At 43.8% G+C, this 20,594-nt stretch overlaps 2 protein-coding genes across 2 annotated transcripts; both read right to left on the bottom strand.

The window, feature by feature from the left end:
• Window positions 1–2,620: 2,620 nt before the first annotated feature.
• ATC70_004208 (uncharacterized protein) lies at window positions 2,621–4,894 on the bottom strand (the record flags this gene model as incomplete). The annotated part of the gene is made up of 4 exons (XM_064823517.1): window positions 2,621–2,725; window positions 2,785–4,461; window positions 4,524–4,634; window positions 4,691–4,894. The coding sequence occupies 4 exons, from the start codon at window positions 4,892–4,894 to the stop codon at window positions 2,621–2,623; spliced, it is 2,097 nt and encodes a 698-aa protein (XP_064688342.1).
• Window positions 4,895–5,016: 122 nt separating this feature from the next.
• Window positions 5,017–19,541, bottom strand: ATC70_004207 (uncharacterized protein; the record flags this gene model as incomplete). Its single annotated transcript, XM_064823516.1, has 7 exons — window positions 5,017–6,998; window positions 7,051–9,199; window positions 9,258–18,069; window positions 18,127–18,346; window positions 18,467–18,704; window positions 18,760–19,205; window positions 19,268–19,541. The coding sequence occupies 7 exons, from the start codon at window positions 19,539–19,541 to the stop codon at window positions 5,017–5,019; spliced, it is 14,121 nt and encodes a 4,706-aa protein (XP_064688341.1).
• Window positions 19,542–20,594: the final 1,053 nt, after the last annotated feature.

The raw sequence follows: 20,594 nt of genomic DNA, 5'->3' as shown, positions 1-20,594 counted from the left end.
CGCCATCCATGTCCGTGGTGCCATCTATAGCCTATATCTTATATAGTATGAATCTTATAGTACTAGCGTATCTGAAGTCCATATCTTCTTATAGTATAAATCGATATCGCACATCTAATCCAATGTACATACAGTTTATATCTAAATCTGGTAACTGGATGAACTGTTGGAATGCAGATCATAGTGGATGTATTCCACAGTTATGTCAAAATACAATATAAAATTGAATCTGCCAAAGAATTACACTTTTATTGAGAATGCATCTCAAGGATGCATTTATATACTTTTCATTATGCTAGAGTTTATAGCATAATGATGAATTATAATACAAACAGGTTTACTATCTACCCAACAATTGATTTGTAAATCATGATTAGCATGATTTACCCAAAGGACCTAAGAATAGCCTAAAGCCTTTAATGTGAGACCTTGCTATGACAATTGATATAACAGTAAAACTAGACCTAAAGTCTATTCACAATATTGGACACTCATAATTCAGGAGAAATGGCGGTGTAATATAGTAGCCATCCAAACGCAACTTGATAGAAAACCGAAATTCATCAATTACTCATTCAAACTCATGCTATTTGAATCTACCAATAAAGCACTCACACGTGCATCAAAATACCATTTAGACATGTTACTAAAGTAAGGATGCACTCTTGTCTCGCACATCGTGTAAATGAATCACTCTTGATCACAGTGTATTCAATCACATTCATGATGGTTGCAATAACGGATGTTATCTTTGTCCGAATAAAATAAAATCAACAACAAACGTACTCAAATACGACAACTATGCCCTGATGTCGTAGTTGCACAATACCCCTTACACCTCAGGCTCTCAAATTTACATTGAATCATGCTATAAAGATAGCTCATCCAAGCCTATCATCAAAATTACTCAAATCGATTTTTATGGCCAGTACTCTTGCATTGGTTATCAATTTAAATCAGACACTAACAACATTTGCTAGCTATCGTCGCAATAGCAGCACTTATTGCTCTTTATCATTACTAATCCTACAAGCTAGTTGCAAATGTATAAATACTCTGCTTTTTTTTTTTACTCAATTCCAGGATTTTCAGTAGTTCAATTTTATACACAATTATTAGCAACCCCTAAAGTGAGTATATAATAGTTGTTCTAATACGAGGTCTCTAGCATTAACCTAAAGTTTGAAAGACTATTCCCCCTTTTGTCAACAAAATGCATTACACACCTTTTGTAGTGAAATTAGATTAAATGAATTTCACAAAAAATAAAGCAAAAATAAAATACACTAGAAATCAACTGTATTTTATTTGTAATCATATAAAGGGGGTTTCAGTTACTACATTATTGGTTGTCAAAAAACATTTAAACCAGGAAACTGTAAAAACGAAACCAAGATAAAAAAGGACAGTGTTTGGGCACTATTCTTTGATCCACAACTACCAACTAGACTTCGTCTCTCCATTAATAAAGCTTGCTCTTCTGTTTCTACTCTACAAAATGAAATCTCGTTTGGTCATCTACAATGCTTCCTTATAAAAGTTAGCTTTTCAGCCGCAAAATTGGAGCTTTCAGTGATCATAAAAGCTCGTATTTCATTAAATGACACTGCGAAAGCAACTATGCGGCGTTCAAGTCTATAAAATAAATATAGATCATGGTATGACTAAAAGTAATGCATAAATATGATTTTATATGCGCCACTGTAGCAAACGCTAGCCTTGAGCAATCTTTGTTCGCTTTTTGGTAGGAGCTGACCTATTGGGTACTATAGATATATGAGAACCGATGCTACATATCCCAGTAAGAACTCAAACAATAGGTAACTGTTAGGTCTACGAAATGAATATTTCTCCCGGTACTTGGCACTGATTTGGTATAGATGCTTCCTTTGGAGCCTCTTGAAAAAAACGAAAAACTAGTTTTTTTTTTAGTGGGAGAACTATTGAAGGTAGTATCATTCAATGCTCATTTTAGCTCTATGAAGACTTACTATGAACTAAGAGTAATGATTACTATTAAACAGAACACGTTTGAACGATTCGAAAGGTATCAGTAGTATGCATCATATTGGTTTCAAAGTAGTAGGACCTCACGGATCTGATGTGAGCCGAGTTACATTCGACAGACACGATGTGCAGCCATGCGCATCGCCGTTGACTATTTACAGTTTGCACCTGTGCATTGTATGCGCAATAATGCTGCCTCGCTACATTGCTGAATATAACTGTAATCTATGTCAAGTCTGTTTACAATTTCGAGAGATTTGCCGAATTTCGCTTGACCCTGAAGACTATGTTCTTGTGAAATAACTGATTTCAAGCAAAATTATCTAATAAATGGCTCATACGATGAGACAACTTCAGGCATTTCTTTTATAGTTATATCAGTTTTTGAAAACGGGACGTTGATGTCATTAGCAACAATATCAAAAGCATTGGTTATTGAAATAAATAGGAATTAAACGATAAAATATGGTTTATACAGGGTGGAATTAAATAAAGAAGAAAATCAGTATGTAGTTACTGCTTTAGCATCTTTGTTGGTATCGTATACTTGCTTGTATGTAGTTGAGTGTATAAGAGTGCTTGAATTATTTACATTGGTATTATTTACTGCTATTTAAAACGAACTCATGGCTGAATCGGCTCTGTCGCGGAATGAGTGCCCTCCCGTTGCTTGTTCATACAAGATATTCTCCATGAATTCGCCTTGTTCTTTCAGAGTCTAAGAAAAAGAAAGGCATCAGCATACAGAGATCATACGACGAGATTAATTCAACTTACATCACGAGCCAACAACGAGTTGGTCAGCATAGTCTCTCTTCGTTCCAATTGCTTCTTTAACTGCTGAATGATTTCATCTTGCTCTTGACACTTCTTCTTTTCCATATCCAGATGTCTATCACGGTCCTCCAGTTCTTGTCTGAGCTCCTGATTCAGTTTGGATAAAAGAATGTGTTTGTCTGCTGCTCTGTCATTGTGCTCTGATTTCTTATTTTGGTCCAGCAGCGAATTGAGCAATGCGTTCTTTTTGGTAGAAGATATCAGCTTTTGTTTCAATAATCGTACTTGTTCTGTTTGTTTGGCCAGCTGCTCAGTGGCTTTTCGTTGCTCTCGCTTTGTGTCTTTCATCTTGGCCTCGAGTGTTTGTTGATACTCGTTGTCTTGTGGCGTGCTGTGATTCTGCTGTAGCTGCTCCTCTAGTTCCCGCACTCTGTCTTGTAGTTCTTCCATTTCCTCACGCAACAACTCCTTCTCTCGCTGCATTGTGTCCGTTTTCTGCTCAAAATTGCCTTCCAATGTTGCCATGCGCACTTCTCTGTCTCGAATAGTGACAATTAGCTCATTGTACTGTTTCTCCAGCAACTCTTCGCATTCCCGCTTTGACTCCTCCAATTCCAGTAGCACGCTTTTAATTTCTTGATCTTTCTTTTTGATTTCGTCTTGTGTTTTGGATACATGGTCTTCAAACGCTTCAATGTCGTTGTCGTGCGACTCGTTAACTGATTTGAGTTCGTTTTTGAGCATGTTGATTTCCTCCTCTAATTGTAGAATGCGCTCGTCTGCCTCTTGCGTGTCCCTTCCTCGCTCGTTCTCCTTGTTTTCCAAATGCGACAGCAATTTCACGACTTCTGCTTCCAAGGCCTCAATCTCTTGCTCGCGGTCCTGTATTTCGTTGGCCAGCTCGTCATTTTCGTCCTCCAGTCGACGGAAATTGTCAATCAAAGTGCCCATGTTTTCATTGTTCACCCTTAAATCTTCGTTTTCCTCCAACAGCTGATCACACTCGATTGCCTTATTTCGTAATTGTTGTTTTGTTTCATGTAAATTATGGTTATATTGATCCAATTCCAATTTTAGACTATGGATTTGCTTCTTTTTTTCTTGTAAATCTAAGGCCATGGCGTCACCTCTCTCCTTCTCCAACTGCAATTCGTTTTCCAATTGTCTGTTGAGCTTTGTGTTTTTTGCAATCACAGCATCTCTCTCTGATAACATGGACTTTATCAAGTGATCGTCGGTTTGGTTGCTGTGGTTGTTGTTATAGCGACTGGATTGCTGGATAATTCTTTGTTGTTCCTCAATCTTTAGTTTGGCTTGTCTGTATTTGCGCGATAGCTCTTGGTAATCTTCATTGCTGCTGCTACTGGTACTGTTGTTGGAAGACGAGATATCTGTAGTAGAGCTGGTGTTTCTGGATCGAATGGTGGATCGTAATCTCACATTTTCTGATGTCACTTCTGCCAACAAGCGGCTTAAATTGTCGTTTTCATCATGGCATTGGTCTGCATCTGATTTGACTTTTTCAAATTCCTCTCTCTCTTGCTCTGTCATACCATGCTGCTTTGTACATGGTTGATTCTTCAATATGTCGAGGCCCTGATTCAGCTCCAGTATAATGTTCTTGTACTTTTTCAACTCTTGCGTGAGCTTTTGGATTGTCACTTTGAGGCTGACATTCTATGGCAAAACTATTTGAGCACAACTGGTTGTGTGTGGTGCTTTCGTATCTTGTTGCATACCTCTTTCAAAGCCTGATCAATGCTATCACTGGACATATCGTTTAGCCTTTGCTCGTAAAAGTACAGGCTAAGTCTCAAATCGAAATTCTCCTTTTTCAAACCGTCCATTGTCTATATCTATTGTTAGCATTTGGTACACACAACCAAAGAAGAAGGTCTTTACTTGCATTTTCCTGATGCTTCAATGCCAAGGAACCATTTCGAAGGTAGTCTTTTGGCTTTAGTGTTGGAGATTTAGCAGCCTGTTGTCGTTCCACTGCAGGCTTTTTGCTGCTGATGGACAGTGGAGAAGTCATCAAGGGCCGCGATGTATGAACATCATCGATGAGTGAGACGTTTGTTGTGGACATTTCATCATCAAAACGATTCATTGTGAACTGTATTGAAGAAGAAAGAAAAAAAATGGAGAAAAAGAGGGCACACTGAGTGTTAAACATCTGATTTTTATTTTATAAATTCGGGTTAAGGAGTAAAAAAAAAATAATGATACAACTTAAAATGAGATGACGAGGGCCACAGCTCTTTGAGGAATTCTATCCTTCTCGCTGGAATTAGCAGGTACTGAAATGGTAAACAGCAATTCAGCTCTATCGGAATTGAGATACACGGGCAATTCAACCAGATTTTGAACTTGTTGCTGCTGATTCTCCTTCTTGATCCAGCGAACAGCGATAAGCGGCAATTTACTGGTAGGCTCTGATGTCAGTTGAATTTCATTATCCTGCCATTTACCACCTTCCATCTTCATGCCACGAATACGATAGCCTTGTGTCTGCTTTGTATCTCCAATATCGACATCCAATACGAGTTCTTCCAAAGACCATTTGAATCGCTGTGCTGTTGCTTGTCTTGTGGCTGTAATGTAGGCTTCAGGAGTAAACAGACTGCCAATAGCAATCTCGACCTGATCAAATGAGGACTCCTGGGAGAGGGATTCCACTTGCTCCAAACGCAGCTTGAGATCAGCGAGCCAGGCGTTCAATGAAATGCTCTTGGGTACCTTGTATCGCTTCCAGTGGTCAGGAATCAGACCCTTGTTCAGCCAGCTCATCAATTGACGCAGATGGTTGGTTTGCTTGAGCTCGCCAACGCACACCTTTTGCAGTTGAGTGAGATCTTCACGAATGACGCCGAGCAATTTACGAGCAATTTGGTTCTCGCGCTCAAAGAATCTGAACAGAGGATCCATGATACCAGAGCTATCGCGTTGCATGGCCTTGATGTGAGAAGGCAGCAATGTCAACCAGTTGGTGATGGATGCACTCAAGGCACGCATCCAAGCAGGTTGAGCATTGTTGGTTGCCTGCTTGTTACTCGATGCACCGCTAGCACCAGCAGAAGCGTCTTGTGTATAGGCAGTCTCATCGTCATCGCTCAAACTCTTCATCTTGCGCACCTTGGACAGCATGTTGTTACCCTTCAACGTCAGCAAGACACGCTCAGCATTGCCAGGAAGACCAAGCCAGGTGGGAGGTTCACGGTCAGGCAATTTGCCCACCCATTCAGTGAATTGCTCCATCTTGGTACCGTCAGGCACGACAATCGATTTGTCATTTTCACCGTTGCCCTTGACCAGCTCGAAATCAATATCATAACATTCAGGCGTGAAGAGTGTGTTGACAAAGGAGTCCAGGAGACGTTGGTCGTACTCGTTATCAATGCGATTACCGTAAATAGATTGCTTCAGCAGTGAACGGATTGCATCCCAAGGGATCTTTTCAGGCGAGATATTGGCTCTGCCACCAGAAGCAGTGTCTAACCACTTATCAATGGTATTGAAAGCACAATCTTGATCAGAGTCGTTGAATTCATACACCTTGGTCCAGCCCAATGGCACATAGCGAAGACGTTCTTGAACAATAGCATGCAACCATGCTAGCATAAAGTAGAGACGAGCGCGTTCAGAGGGACCACGGCTCAAGCGAGAGGGAGGAATGCTGCCGAGGGACTCTTGGAGATTGGCCTTGATTCCTGGAGGAGGCTCAAACATTAAGATACGAGACATTCTCAACAGATTGACAGGCACCTTGGGGTTGGTTTCCATGGTTAGGAAGAGTCTGAAGCTGCGATGAGGTTTCATGCTGTGCAGTTTCTTTTCCAGTTGGCCCAGCCATGAGGGAGCAAGATGCACATTCTTGAGCATGACCCAGTTACCTGTCTTAATGGCAGTAGAGATGGCTTGATCAGCCAGAGCAAAGCCTTCAGCAGAACCCATGGCAACCGATGTGCAGCGCATGTTGGTTTCCGAGACCAAATTGTCAACACGGTAACTAGCATCGTAACCAGGTACAGAGCAAAGAGCTAAAGGTGTAGAACTGCCCACTTCATCATTGACGACTTGTTGCAAGTTCAGCTCACCCGCGTTCATAAAATCAGCATCAAAGATTTCAGTAGCGAAAATAGAGGTAGCAGGTAAGAGACGATCAGATCTGAAGCACTTGATAACCAACATTTTACGAAGAGAATCCAGTGAACCTAAATTAAAAGAATGAGAATGCTTCCATGTATATTCCACCAGCAAACTTACGGTTACTACCAGCACCTTCCCAGCACAAGGGAACCACAGTTTCAGGCTGATTGTGCTCCACAAACACTCTCCAGTCATTTTCATTAGCAATGATATGATCAATCATCTTGTTGAAGCAAGTCAGCGTAGAAAACTCCTTGATACGTTGTGCCGTTTCATCAGAAATAAAGTCGGGCAATCCCAAGCTAGCTGCAGTCAGGGTAGAACCCACCACAGCATCACCACCACTCAGTAGGAAATCATATTCAGTTTCGTCCATGTTCTCTTGCGAACCACGAATACGGATTTGACACAATAAGACTGCATACATGGTATGATCTTCATGCACCAGAGTACGAGAAGCACGCTTGTAGGCGGCAGAGAACAGGTCGCGAGAGAGAATCTCCAAACGCTCCGTAGGATCAGTGATGCCCTTCAAGTTGGGATTGGCATGAATGACATATTCAAAGATTTCGTAAAAGAAATCAAGCGAGAATTGGTAAAAATGGTTGACCAGATTGAGCTGCTCCATGGCAAAGAAGATGGAACTACAGGCATGTGCCAAAGGTGTGTAGATGGCAGTTGTCTGTTCGACTTCCTGCATGACAGTGTTGGTCTCATCCACCTTGCGTGTAATATCTGCTGCTTCCTTCTTGAGAGTCTCCAAAGTGTCAATCACCTTGTCATCATCCAGAATGTTACCCTTGGATTCATTCAAAGCCTGAAGCAATGCTTTTTCCAAATGACGCAGCTTGAGCTGGAATTCACCTTGCAACTTGATCAAATCGGTTCGCTTTTGATCCACATCGGGTCGCTCAGCCTTCAGCACCTTGTTCAAACATTGACTCTGCAAACTACCTCTTGTCACAGTAAAGTTGACAAATGTCACACGAGAACAAATATCAGGCACAAAGTTGACTGAAGGATCACGCGTAGACAGGAACAGTGTAAAGGCAGGAGAGAAATCAATGTCCTGGTTGCCCAGGCGAATCAGCACACGACCACCAGTACGACGCAGCTCCTTGTTGAGCACAGGATTCAAGATGGGGTCCAGATGCTCGACGTCTTGAATCAGAATGGGGTTACCGAAACGCAAGGCACTTTCGAGGTTTTTGATGAAACTGTCATCTAGGAAACTGGTGACAGTGATCTTGCGGTCCTTGTACTCGTTGATCAAAAAGTTGGTTGCTTGGCCAGAGGGATCAATGATCAGAGGATATCTGTCAAAGCGCTTCAGCATAATGGCATTTTCAATACAGAGTTGATCAGCAGGGAGCGAGTTGGCTTGCCATGAGAGACGTTCATCAGCAGTAGACAAATACTCTGTGAGAGACACTTCGTGCTTAAATTGAATGTTGGCAGCCAACAGATGGTCCATCCACTTTTGCATCAGAATATCACGGTACTGTTGATCAAAGTAACCACCATACGCCATAAAGGCAGCAGCCAGCAACACATCACCGACAATTGTACCCATTTGGCTCTCAAATGCTTGACTAGCAGACTCCCAACGCGTCTTTTCAGAGGACAGGGAACTAAGCAATGTGATACTACGATCCACCTTGAACTTGACACGGTCCATTTCCGACTTGATCAGTTGTGTTTCACCCACCAATGCAGCATACTCGCCCTTGTAGCGACCAATACTGGTCTCTAAATCAGCAATCATTTGCTCAATTTCTACAGCTTGATTCTTGGTGTCTTCAGAGCTTTGTTGCAACTGGTTCAGTTCTTCACGCAGAGGACCCACGCGATCCAGGATTTCTGAAAAGTTGCACTGAGCAGACACCCACTTGAAAAGAGGACCACATGCCTTGGAGGCACGGTTGACGATATCGTACTCGAAATTGGGGTTATTGAGGAAGTTTTGGCGCATGTAGTTTCTCAGTTGCTTGGTGATTTGCAATTCCGTGTTGTAATTGACAATGCTTGAAATGAAATCATCACGACGAATGATACTCTGTACAGTCTTCCAGCTGTCAATCTTGTGGCCCAACATGGTACACACAGACTCCATAGTAAGCTTGACGGCTTCAGGAGGGTTACTCATGGAACGCACTTCAGTCAAATGCTGTCTCTTGATGCTTCTGACACTCTGTTCAGCTTCCTTGACAGCAGGTTCAGCGTTGGCTAAATCATTATCGACCACTTGACGACGGGCTTCGATTTCCTATGGAAGAGTTAGATGAGTATGCTGCATTGTGGTGCATCTGAAATGCTATACTTACTCTATTTTGAATCTTCAGGTTCTTTTTGATTTCAAGCGAATCGGCCTTCTTTTGCTCTGTGATCTTTTCATCGGCCAACATTTGTTTGATCTTTTCATTTGCTTGTGCTTCTTTCAGCTCCAATTGATTCTTCTTGATGGCAAGACTCTTTCTCAATTCTTCAACCTTGATGACAGTATCCTTGAGCTTCTCCAAACCCACGTTCAAATGGCGTTGCTGCTCTTCCAAATCTTCGCGCTTTTCATTGTACAAACGGACATAATGAGAGATAAAGTCGAGGAAATGGCGAGGTGTAGCATAGTTATGACGCCCTTGACGCTTGCTGAGCTTGGCATTGATCTCATACAGTGATTGGTGCACATACACAAGGGCATTGACAACGGCTTCACGATGACTAGGTGGAATAGGCAGGTTACGGTAGGCAATAGGAAAGTTGATAGCAGGGGCAAAGTTGGGTACATCCAGATCCAATGTCTTAGTAAACTCCATACCCACTTGATAGAAGGCTTGATCGGGCCAGTCACCAAACCAGTCGAGAACACAACGATTGAACAGGGCAGGTGATGTAGCAGCACGCGATGCAAGGCCACCTTCAGGAGGATTCATAGTAAACACAACATGGAGATTTCGCATGACTTGTTGGTTGAACCACTTGTACAGTTCTTCGTTGGAATCCAGCATCAGACCATCACGTTGAGCACCTTCCTTACAGGCTGTCATCAAAGAGGCGTATTCATCACCTTCAAACAAACCAGGCACTTCAGCATTAGCAAGCAGTGTGTTCATGCGTTCCAGGAAACCGGAATCTAACACATTAGACTCATCCATGATGAAGCAAATCTTCTCGCCCTTGCAACCAGCACGGCGAAGCACAATACGGAGATCATCATCAAAGTCGGCACCGGTGTACTTGTTGTGCACCTTGATCTGGAATACACTCAAGCCATTCATCCAAGCGACAAAGCGAGACAAGGTGGTCTTACCAGAGCCACTGACACCAATCAACAGTAAATGGCCTTGAGGTTGTCTAAAGACACGATCAATACGAAGCACATGTTCCAGCACATCGTTGAACAGGACAAGAGCCACATCCAATTCTTCTTCGTAAAACACCTTGAGACGCGCCTTGGCAAAGTCTCTCAATTGTTCACGCTTGACAGGGATGTAGTGCTTGGACAACCAGTTGGAGAAGAGAATAGGTCGCTCAAGAGCCTCTTCCTGGTTCAATGCAGGGAAGTGTTTCATGGCAATAGAGTCAATCATATCGTCGGTCCACTTGCGTTCTTCTTCATTAACTAAACGATCCTGGAACAGACGCAACGCTTCATGAGCCCAGATACGCACCAAACCTTCTACAGTCAGTGTCTCTAGCGGCTTGATGGCTTCATAGATACCACGCACCCAACGAGTCAGTTCACGAGGAGAATAAATGTAGTGTGCTTGAATATCAGGCGTAAATCGCTTTTGAGATGCTAAATACAGATCCACCATAGCAGCAGTCAGGGGTTCAGAGTAACCACGCAAATTAGGCACCACCTTGAGCATAGCACGCGTAAATGTACCATAGATTTGCATCAGAGACAACTGACCAGCATAATCCACCATGACCAAAGGAGCATGACGCAAGAAACGATGAGAGAGAGGCACACGACCAGGATCTGTAGGAGGATTACAAGCACCCACAAATTGAATGCGCTCCAAGGTCACCCACGCTTTGTCTGAGGTTCTCCAGAAACCATTGTACTCGACCAGCTGTCTGAGGAAAGAGATGACTCTTTGGGTAAAGTACTTGTCAGTAGCAGGCAAATTGATCTCATCACAGAACACAACCAGCCAGCGGCCAATCATGGTAGGTGACAGAATGACACCATTAGGTGTCTTTCTGTACTCACAGTGCTGTTCAAATGTCTTGAGGATCAATTCAGGCGTAGTAGCACTGGAGAAATTGAGACCCACTACCTCCATGTCAGGCAGCTTACGAAGCGCACTGAACAAGGTCATGGTCTTACCAGAGCCAGGAGGACCACAAAGAATCAAGGGCTTGTGCTCGGATAGCCAAGAGTACAGTACTTCTTCGTGACGAATGGTGTCTACCGTGGGGATGATCATGTCAGCATCAGATACCTTATGTGTCTCAATTTCCACCACAGGCACCTTGGACTCCCAGGGAACCCATTGACCGGTGTTGACTGCAATATCGTAATCAATAATGCTGGCATCATTAGCGAGAGGAGGCAATTCGTAGGTAGTGACACCACGGACATAATCACCCAGCACAGCACGAAGCTCCAGCTTGGCATCACCAGAGAAACTCCAAATGATGGAGTAGATGACACGCTTTGTAATGTAGCCTTCCAAATGATCCCCTGACATGGGAAAGTCAGGGTGCTGAGCATTGTATTCAAGCACATTGCGCACCGTCTTGTTGAGCAATGAAAAGAAGGTGGATAACACACGCATGCGAGTGAAATCCATAATGTGCTCCAAAGTGGAAGCATAGTCCAAGCACTTGGCTACCAGACAGCTTTCATCCGAGAGATCAGGGGCCATGATGGCAGCAATGGCGCGTTGGGTAGAGAGATTGAGAGAGACAGTGGTGCCGTCTTCTGTAGTGGTAGCAGCATTGGCGTCAGCGACACGATGCGAAGAGGTAGGTCCTTCTTCCTCCACTTCATCCATTGGTACATTGCGCAGGGTTTCCAAGTAGTTGGAAAAGATCATGGGGAGCGTAATGATGTCTTCACTAAACCAGACCATACCACAACGAGAGACAGTAGCCAGTGTAGCGTATTGCAATGTCTCTACTTCAAACATGATACGCACATTGGGAGGCAGGTTGAGGCGCTCACCATTAGGCAATGTCAACAGACGGTTATCATCCAGCACGGAATTCAAGTTTTCAACCCATTCAGGATCCACATCACCATCAAAGATGATCCAATGTCTTTTTTGGCTCTCACCACGCACATTGTCCACAATTTTACGCAAGATGTGAGTAAACAAACCATCGGTCCATTCACGCGTAGTCGAATCCAAGGTACCGTACAAGGCGTCTTTGGGGATGGCCTTGGGATCAATGTTGTAAGCAACACCTTCTACGCCTTCCACACGCTCCAGTGCAGTCAGCAATGTCTTCCAGGCAGTGGACTTACCAGCACCAGAGGGGCCCACCATCATCAAACCGTGATGGATGTTCTGGATTTGGTACAATTGAATGACTTTATCCATCCATGCGTCTCCAGGCACATAGCGACGTTCTTGACACACCTTGCGCAACTCTTCCTTGAGACGGTCCAGATTGACAGGAGCATAATGGACACCAGGGAATACATCAGCAAGCAAACTGGTCAGCAGAGGAATATCGTCTGCTACCAACTTGGGTTCGACTGTTTCACGAATACTGGAAATCAACAGCTGCTGTTCAGGCACAGGCTCAGAGATGGTGGTGTATTCGGTCTTGTCTGCTTTGCCGCTTTCAATATCTTGACGGAGCAAGGCCAAACGATCACGTTTCAAGTTACCAGCACTGACCAACACACTCTTGAGCGCACGCAGACCGAAATCATAATGAGATTGAGGAGACAATTGCTCTGCACACAAGTTAAAGAGGGGAACCACCTTAGAAGCCAGGATTTCAGCGGTACGGAAACCTTGCGAGTAGAGCATGACTTGAGCAATCAACTCACGATCAGGCTTGGTCATGGCCATGCTTCTAAACAGCTTCTTCAAGTTGTCAGGTAGATTGGAACGGCCAGCATAGCCAGGATTCATGGTAATAAAGATACCGGTATCTGTATTCACGCGCACATTGCGACCCACCAATTCGATCTCATGGTTGGGGTTTGTGGTGGCTTCCTTGAGACCCAATTGAATGGTTTGCACTTGCTGCGATACAGCAGACAAGATGCGTTCTTCCAGACGATTGAACTCATCGAAACAGCCCCAAGCACCAACTTGACACAAACCAATAAAGATACGACCCATAGCTTGGAAATCAAATGTCTCATCACAACAGAACACCAGCACAAAGCGACCCAGTTGAACACCTAACGCCTTGACAGATTCTGTCTTACCAGTACCTGCAGGACCAAAGGGAGAGCCACCGAGACGTTGCTCCAATGCTTGAGTCAAGGTCAAGTAACAGCGATCTGTCAACGGCGTTTGGACAAGACGATCTACAACACCAAGGTACTCGTAACCGTAAAAGAATTGGGCATTAGCCATGTTGATAGTCAAGCGTTCAATGGGGTTCTCCACAGCGTGATTAAAGTAATAGCGCATTTGGTAGAGCCAGTTAAAGTCTTTGGGTGAGGCAATGTTGTCGGTGGCCAGTTGACGCGTAACATCACGTTGATGGACCAGCTCTGTGACAAGGTGTTCACATTTTCTACGCTTGATCACTTCCAGATCCAACAAGACAGCATCAGCTAAAATATTGAGGTTTCTTTCTACAAGCTCAACAGAGCGCAACAGAGGTGATTGGTCTCCAGCAGCAGAGGATTCACTGATGGTGGTCAATGCCTTGTCGACGGATTGCGTCCAGATGATTTGAGCAGCCAAGACAACCAGCTGGGCAGGATAACGGTCAATCCAAGCCATAAAATCAGTGGAACTCATCTCTTCCGCATTGTAGATGGCTTCTAGTTCTGTCACAGCATCGTTCAACAGCAAGGCTAGAGAGACACGCATCTCATTCTCCAGAATCGTCAGCCAGTCATTGATCTTGGGATTGTCTTTGATGGAGACAGGCGTCTTGAAGACCACCTCTTCACCTTCCTTGGAGGCCATACCCGTGATGGCTGTGTGATCCTCGTCGAGCAAGATGGTAGCAATACCAGCAAACATCTTTTTGAAATGCTTTTGAATACGCAAAATGTCCTTACTGTTACCAATAATTTCAAGCAAATCTTCATCACCCACAAAGTAGAAACGAGGGAAGGAGGAACGTTCACGTTCAAGGTACTCTCCAAGTGCCTTTTGGATTTTGCTCAACAGTTCAGCAAGACGTTCCAGCGACTTTTGAATGTTGGGAATGTTCAAGACATCCATAACAAAGGGCGACTTGTAGACCTTTTTCATGACGGTCAAGAACTCAGTGTTGATACTGGAGAATCGCGATGTCTCTACAGGAAGCAGGTGTTTGATATCCACACTGCCACTAAAGATACCCTCCAAATAGACCCATTGACGCTGCACATCGATCCAGACATCAAACAAGACATGCACACGGTTCAGTTTGTCCTCCCAAGCAGCGGCATCTTCCTCAAAGACCTTGTAGTAAGGCGACAGTTTCATGGCAGTCAGCGAATTGATGTGCTCGCTAGACTTGTTGAACAAATCATCCCAGCCACGGATCAAACGACAACGGTTTTGATAGTTGACTAGGTCCAAGACGTAGCCCGTCCAAGTCTCCTTGATCTGCTTCAAAAACTCTTCCAATGCCATTTCACCTTGTGCTTGCAAGATGACATCCTTGATCACAGCTTCGTTGCGCTTGAGATCAAGATCCCACAAATGGCCAATCGTCATTTCAGATAAGGTGAATCGGCCTTCCACACGCAGTGATTTGAAAATTTGGCGCCAATGACGTTCGCGAAGGGCTTCCGATTTCAAATCACCCACCAGAGGATTGACGCGCAACAGTTGACGCAGCGTGTCTTGCATGAATTCATAAGCAGCGTATTGTCTCATGCGGTTAGGCATCTCCTTGGTGGAATTGACCAGTTCATCAATATGTGAGCGCACTTTACGAGGCACAACAGAAGACCAAGGCGTATCACGAATCTCATAGACAGATTGCCATACACGGGCCAGTGCTGTCCATACCGACTTGAGGTCACGCAGTTCTTCAAGCACAGGATCCAAGCGATCTTCTGATGTTTGCTCCAAATCCAGAGCTTCCTTGGCACGACACACCATGTCGTATTCCTCCTTGAGACGCGTAACACGGCCCTCAAAGATGGAGAGCGTGTTGGTAGCAATGTCAGGCTTGATTTCACCTTGTACAGGTTTGCTCTTTTCCCATTCAGCACAAATGTCTCTGATCTTTTGCTCAACCACCTTGTCCTCAGCGACAATCTTCATCTGCAAACCAGCAATTTGCTCCTGAATAGCATTGTTCTTTCTGCTCAGAATCTCATTAAAGGCGCTCCATTCACCATCCACTTGATCCACGTAGACCCAGTCGTTGGGAAACTGGAAACGTTGGCGCTCCAAAGTCTTTTGGCCCTGTCGGAAAAGATCCACATCCTGGCTCCATTTGGCTACCTTGCGCTTCAGGTCTTGCACAAAGGTGATGAATGTCACGGCCTCACCCGTCGAGTTGCTTTCAATGGATTGCTGCTCCAATTCGTAACGAGCCTTGGAGACGTTGGTATGGAAATCCTTCATAGAGGAGCCAAGAAGGGAACCAAACTTGTTGAGAATTTCACGCTGCCATTGATCGTACTTTTGGTTGACCTTGCTTTGCACTTGCTCGTAGTCAATGACAAGCGGGCCAAAGGATTGCTCCGTCTCCGAGTTATCGAATGTGGATCTGGCCTTCTTGATCTCGAGCAAGATTTGCTGCCATTTACCAAGATCGTCTTCTAGGATAGAAAAGACGTGGCTTGATTCCAGATCCCACAAAGATTGGTATTGCAGCCAAATGTTGACATAGTCAGATACTTGACGAATCTTGTCCTCCACAATCTGATACGCATGCTCCAGTGAGTTATCTCCCATGCGTGTCAATAAGCTGGCATAGGTCTTTTCAATAGAAGGATTGTCCTTGACGCTCAAACCGCCTTCATAGCGAGAACTTTGAATACGAGGCAAATGACAGACGACAGCAAGCCAGTCGTGCAGTTGGAACCACCAACTGGTACGTGCTTGTTCAATAGGAGGATCCAGGTACATGAGTTGATTACGGATACGAATCTCATGGACAATGGTTTGAAGGGCAGGCTTGACATCAGGCGACTTTTGTTGGTTAGCCAAAGCGGCATTTTCTTCAGTGGCAGCTACAATACTATCACGGCCAGCCTTTCTCTTGCGTCTACTCTTGGAAGCACTGGCTTCAGGCACAATGACATCCTCTGTAGTGACACCCATAAAAGCGCTGGTCCATGATTTGATGGCTTGCTGGAGACGAGAGATCAAGACAGTTTCAATACGCTTGTCCAATCCAGCGACCCATTGATCCAAGTTGGAGTAGTTTTCCAAGTTTAAGCGATCAATCAGCTTTTGTACACGACTGAGGTCATCTTCAAAGCGCTCTGCTTGGTAAGGACAGGTCTTCATCTCGTCAATGCCCTTTTGAATTTCATCGTAATAGCCAATCAACGAATCGACCTTGTCTTGGAAGATGGAGACCACATTGGCGAATTCACGCACAAACATGACATGTCTGTTTTCACGCGCATCCAAGGGTGTACCTGTCATGAAGGACAGAGGACGATGGTGTGCATCATACGTGTTGACAAAGTAGTCCCAACGTAAGTTGATACCCTTGGTGATCATGTTGTGTACCTCATGGCGGCTCTCAGCAACCAATGTAGAGATTTCTGGGTTGCGGTTGACCTTGTGCACTGTCTGAGAAAAGGTACGTACAGTTTCCATGAGACTGACGGCAAAAGGGTATACACGTTTGGCATCCTTGGCTACGTTGGAAATGGTGTGAGGCACCTGAAAGTTGAGCCAGAGCAGGTTGCGCACTTCCTTGAACAAGGTGATGATTTGACCATCAAAGTTGACACCGAGCTGAAGAGCGTTCTTTTGCACACGGTTGCGAGTGATTTCAAAGATACGGCCAGAGACAGACAAATCACGCTTGGTGATTTCTTGTAGCCAGTTTTCATAGATGAGACGTGTATCCAGCTTTTTGCGAAAACTGCTACTCTCAATTTGGAGCTTTTGACCTTCTGCATAGAGCTCCCAGCCTTTACCAAGCACATCCTCCACACGCTTCATGTACAATGACAATTGGCGATCAATTTGACGAGCCCAGATGATGGCACCCGAGATGGGAGGCAAATCACGCAACTGTGCCATGTGGTAAGCTTCTGAATTTCGGTACTGCATCTTGAATTTATCGTGCAATTTGTTAATGTCCTCCTTGACACTGTCAATCAGCTGTGTTTGGTATTCTTGGATAGCACCACGAATCTTGGGACGCACAAACAAGGCATTGAACTTACTGAACACACGGAACATCTCGTTCGCACTCTTGGCTGTGCCCAGTCTGTCACGCAAGCGAGCAATAATTTGGTTCTCGACACGAGAGACACGCTCATTGTAGGCCGTTTCAGCCTGGACCCAAATCTCGGTGCCCTCGGGAGAGACATCCAGCACGTCAATGTTTTTGACACTCTCGTACGCCAGCTTCACTTCCTCTACAGCATTGATATCGCTGATGCTGACGCTTTCTTCTTCTTCCATGACGCTCTTGACTTGACCATCTACCACTACAGTAGCCTTCTTGGCACGAGGACTCGTCATAACACGCACGATGGTTTGGTGAAGTTGCTCATGTTGTTTGCGGAAAGCACGTACAAAGGTCACTCTTTCTTGCAGCTTGGCGTGAGCAGGGTTGATCTTGATAGGTAAGAATTTCTCTGATCGTTTACGTGTGACATCTCGAGCGACATTGGTGAACTCCTTGATCAAGTCATCCCAGGTATGGAACACAGACTCGGCGCCAGCAGTGGTGCGTTCGAAATCATCGTACTCCATGTACATCATACGACGACTGCCCAACACCTTGAGCAACTGATCGTTCAAATCCCTGGAAATAGCTTCCACCAAAGGCAGAGCACGACGAATAGGGTAGGGACTATTGAGGTAGGTTAGCTGCTGTTGCCTGTCAAGATGGACTGCATCAAGTACTTACGATAACTTGAGTTTCTTGTTCAAATGGCCAAAAATCATATGCAAAGACTCTCTAATCTTGTCCAAATCAGTAGCAGACAAGAGCTCATTCAAAGGAAAATCCTTCATCAACTGATTGTACTTGTGAACGAGTTCCATGCCCTCCTTCAATCCAGTGTCAGCAATAAAACTCACAGTAGCATGGAAACGCTTGGCGTGCTTGAGGATATCAAGTGTCAAGGCTATTGGCGAGGCATGTTAGTGTTATGCAAAATTGAATGTAGAGACCCAAATGCAAAAGAGTCATAGAAACTCATTGCAAACGGAACCCTCATTCACCTCCTTTTTGAACTCAAACTTACTAATCTGATCACTCTTCAATTGCTCGTCAATCTTCTCCAATGCTCTCTCCATGCTCAGCCAAAAGTTGATTTCTTGAATAGCAGTTCCACTGGCAGGATCTCGAGACATCTTGGTCACTTTTTGAATTTCCTTGATCCAGCCATTCACATCACTTTGCAATCTATTGAGGAAGGACGAATCTGAAAAGAGTGTAGGATCGACAGCTTCAACAGTAATGCGCTTATTTTGCTCACGACACTATGATCAGACATGAGTATATAATGTTCTCTGCTCTGGAAATAGCAACATGTACCTTATCAACTGCCTTTTGAACCACAGGGTGAATGTTGAGTGAAATCTCGGGAATCTCCACATTTTGTTGCAAATGAAGCAAACTCAACTCGAGTTCAGCCATTTTCTTTTTGGCCATAGGAACGCCCATCTTGTTGTCCTCGTTCTTGCTCTTTGATGAACTGGCCTCGTTTGATTTTCCATGTCTGGCGTTTACATAAGCGTTGAAGTAGGGGCTCACAGCTAAATGAATGTAAGAGTGCAAGAATTCATAAGCACTGGTTTGACCGGGTTCGCCCGAGTTGGGAGCACCAGGTAGATTAATAAATTGAAGCTGATTCTGAAGAGGTCTTGATTGATCCAATGTAGGTAATCGTTTGATAACAGCTAAGGAGCCAACATGAGTTGGGAGATAGGTGATTTCATGCGACACAGTGTAAGCAAATGATTGTGGTGATGTGGCGTCGTCTATCAAAAGAGATTACGCGGTTAGATGTGTCCTCAGATACCGCATCACATAAATGTATTACCTTCGTCTTTGCCACCTTCCTTTTCTTTTAGAATAAATACAACAGGTGTTTGTGGATCGTTGGCAAATCGCTTCAATTTTTCCGCAGTATCAGGGTAAGCAAAAAGAGTGTTTTCCAGATCACTGATTTCAGCATCCAAGACCAGAGGCAACAACTGTTCAAAGTAATCTTGCAGCTTGCGATGATCAAAGGTTAGCAGTGCTTCTTCAGCAGCAGAAGCGCCTGGAGACACTATGGATGAGGAGGAATGAAGAGATGTATCCTCGTCAAGCATGTTTGTTTATAAATGAGGTTTTTTTGAGTTTTTGTGATATATAGATGTGTGTGTATGTGTGTAGAAATGGTATATATATAAAATGGATGTACTTGTTCCTTGTACTTTTGTATCTTTTGTCTTTTGATTTACGCGTAAAATTACAAGAATCAAGGGCAAAATGACAAGATGGTATAGTGCCCTTTTGTTTGAAAAAAGATAAAGTGAACAAGTAAGAAAGAAAGAAAGAAGAAAAAAAAGGTACAAACAAATTGAGCGAGGGGCAAGCAGTACAAGTAAATTAGACATCTCTTACATGATTGGAAACTGGAGTTGAACGATAATTAAGCATTTATCATGTCTGGGAGCAGCAACAAGTAGGCTTCAGGTGTAGACAGAAGGCAAAATATTGTTGTGGAGCTTAGATGCGACCCATGACATGTCTTGGTGTGTAAAATGAATGGATCTGTATAGCCACAACTATCTTACATAATGTCTGTCGTTTCGCAACAAGAAGCCAGTATCTTTCTTTCTCAAAAACGCGCTCGTTGCCTTGTCTGTTAATTCAAATGTGTCTCTACGGATACCTGACATCTCATCATTACCTGATCGAAACACTATTGACCTCAGCCTAGCTTGCAACATTTGTAAATTTAAAAATAGGAGTTGTTTGTTATCCATGTTTTTTAACATTCTAAATGTTGAGCATAGTAAGACGGATTACGTTTCCGTTGTGTGTCTATATGGTTAATTATGAGATCAAATTCATTTTGTACTACTACAAGTGAAAAAAAAAAGGTACCAGGTTTGATTGGCCTAATTATTGAATGTTTCAACATGTAAGAAAATCAAACAAAAGGAGCATTTGATGGTCGGTCCTTATTGATATGTTGCAACTCTTTATTTGATCTGTTTGGCTAAATCGAGAATATCTGAGATTACATGTTACATGCCAAATGTTAAAGCAGGAAATTGTCTTTCTGGCTGTTCCAACTCGAAGAAACGTCAACTACGAATGGGTGCTAATCATGCACATTTTGCTGAATCAGGAACTAACTCTACTAATCTATGTTT

Source organism: Mucor velutinosus (assembly GCF_035048745.1).
Source record: "Mucor velutinosus strain NIH1002 chromosome Unknown tig00001540, whole genome shotgun sequence".
NCBI lineage: Eukaryota > Fungi > Mucoromycota > Mucoromycetes > Mucorales > Mucoraceae > Mucor > Mucor velutinosus.
Note: the sequence above shows the minus strand (reverse complement) of the source record. Positions and strands in the feature narration are given on the sequence as shown.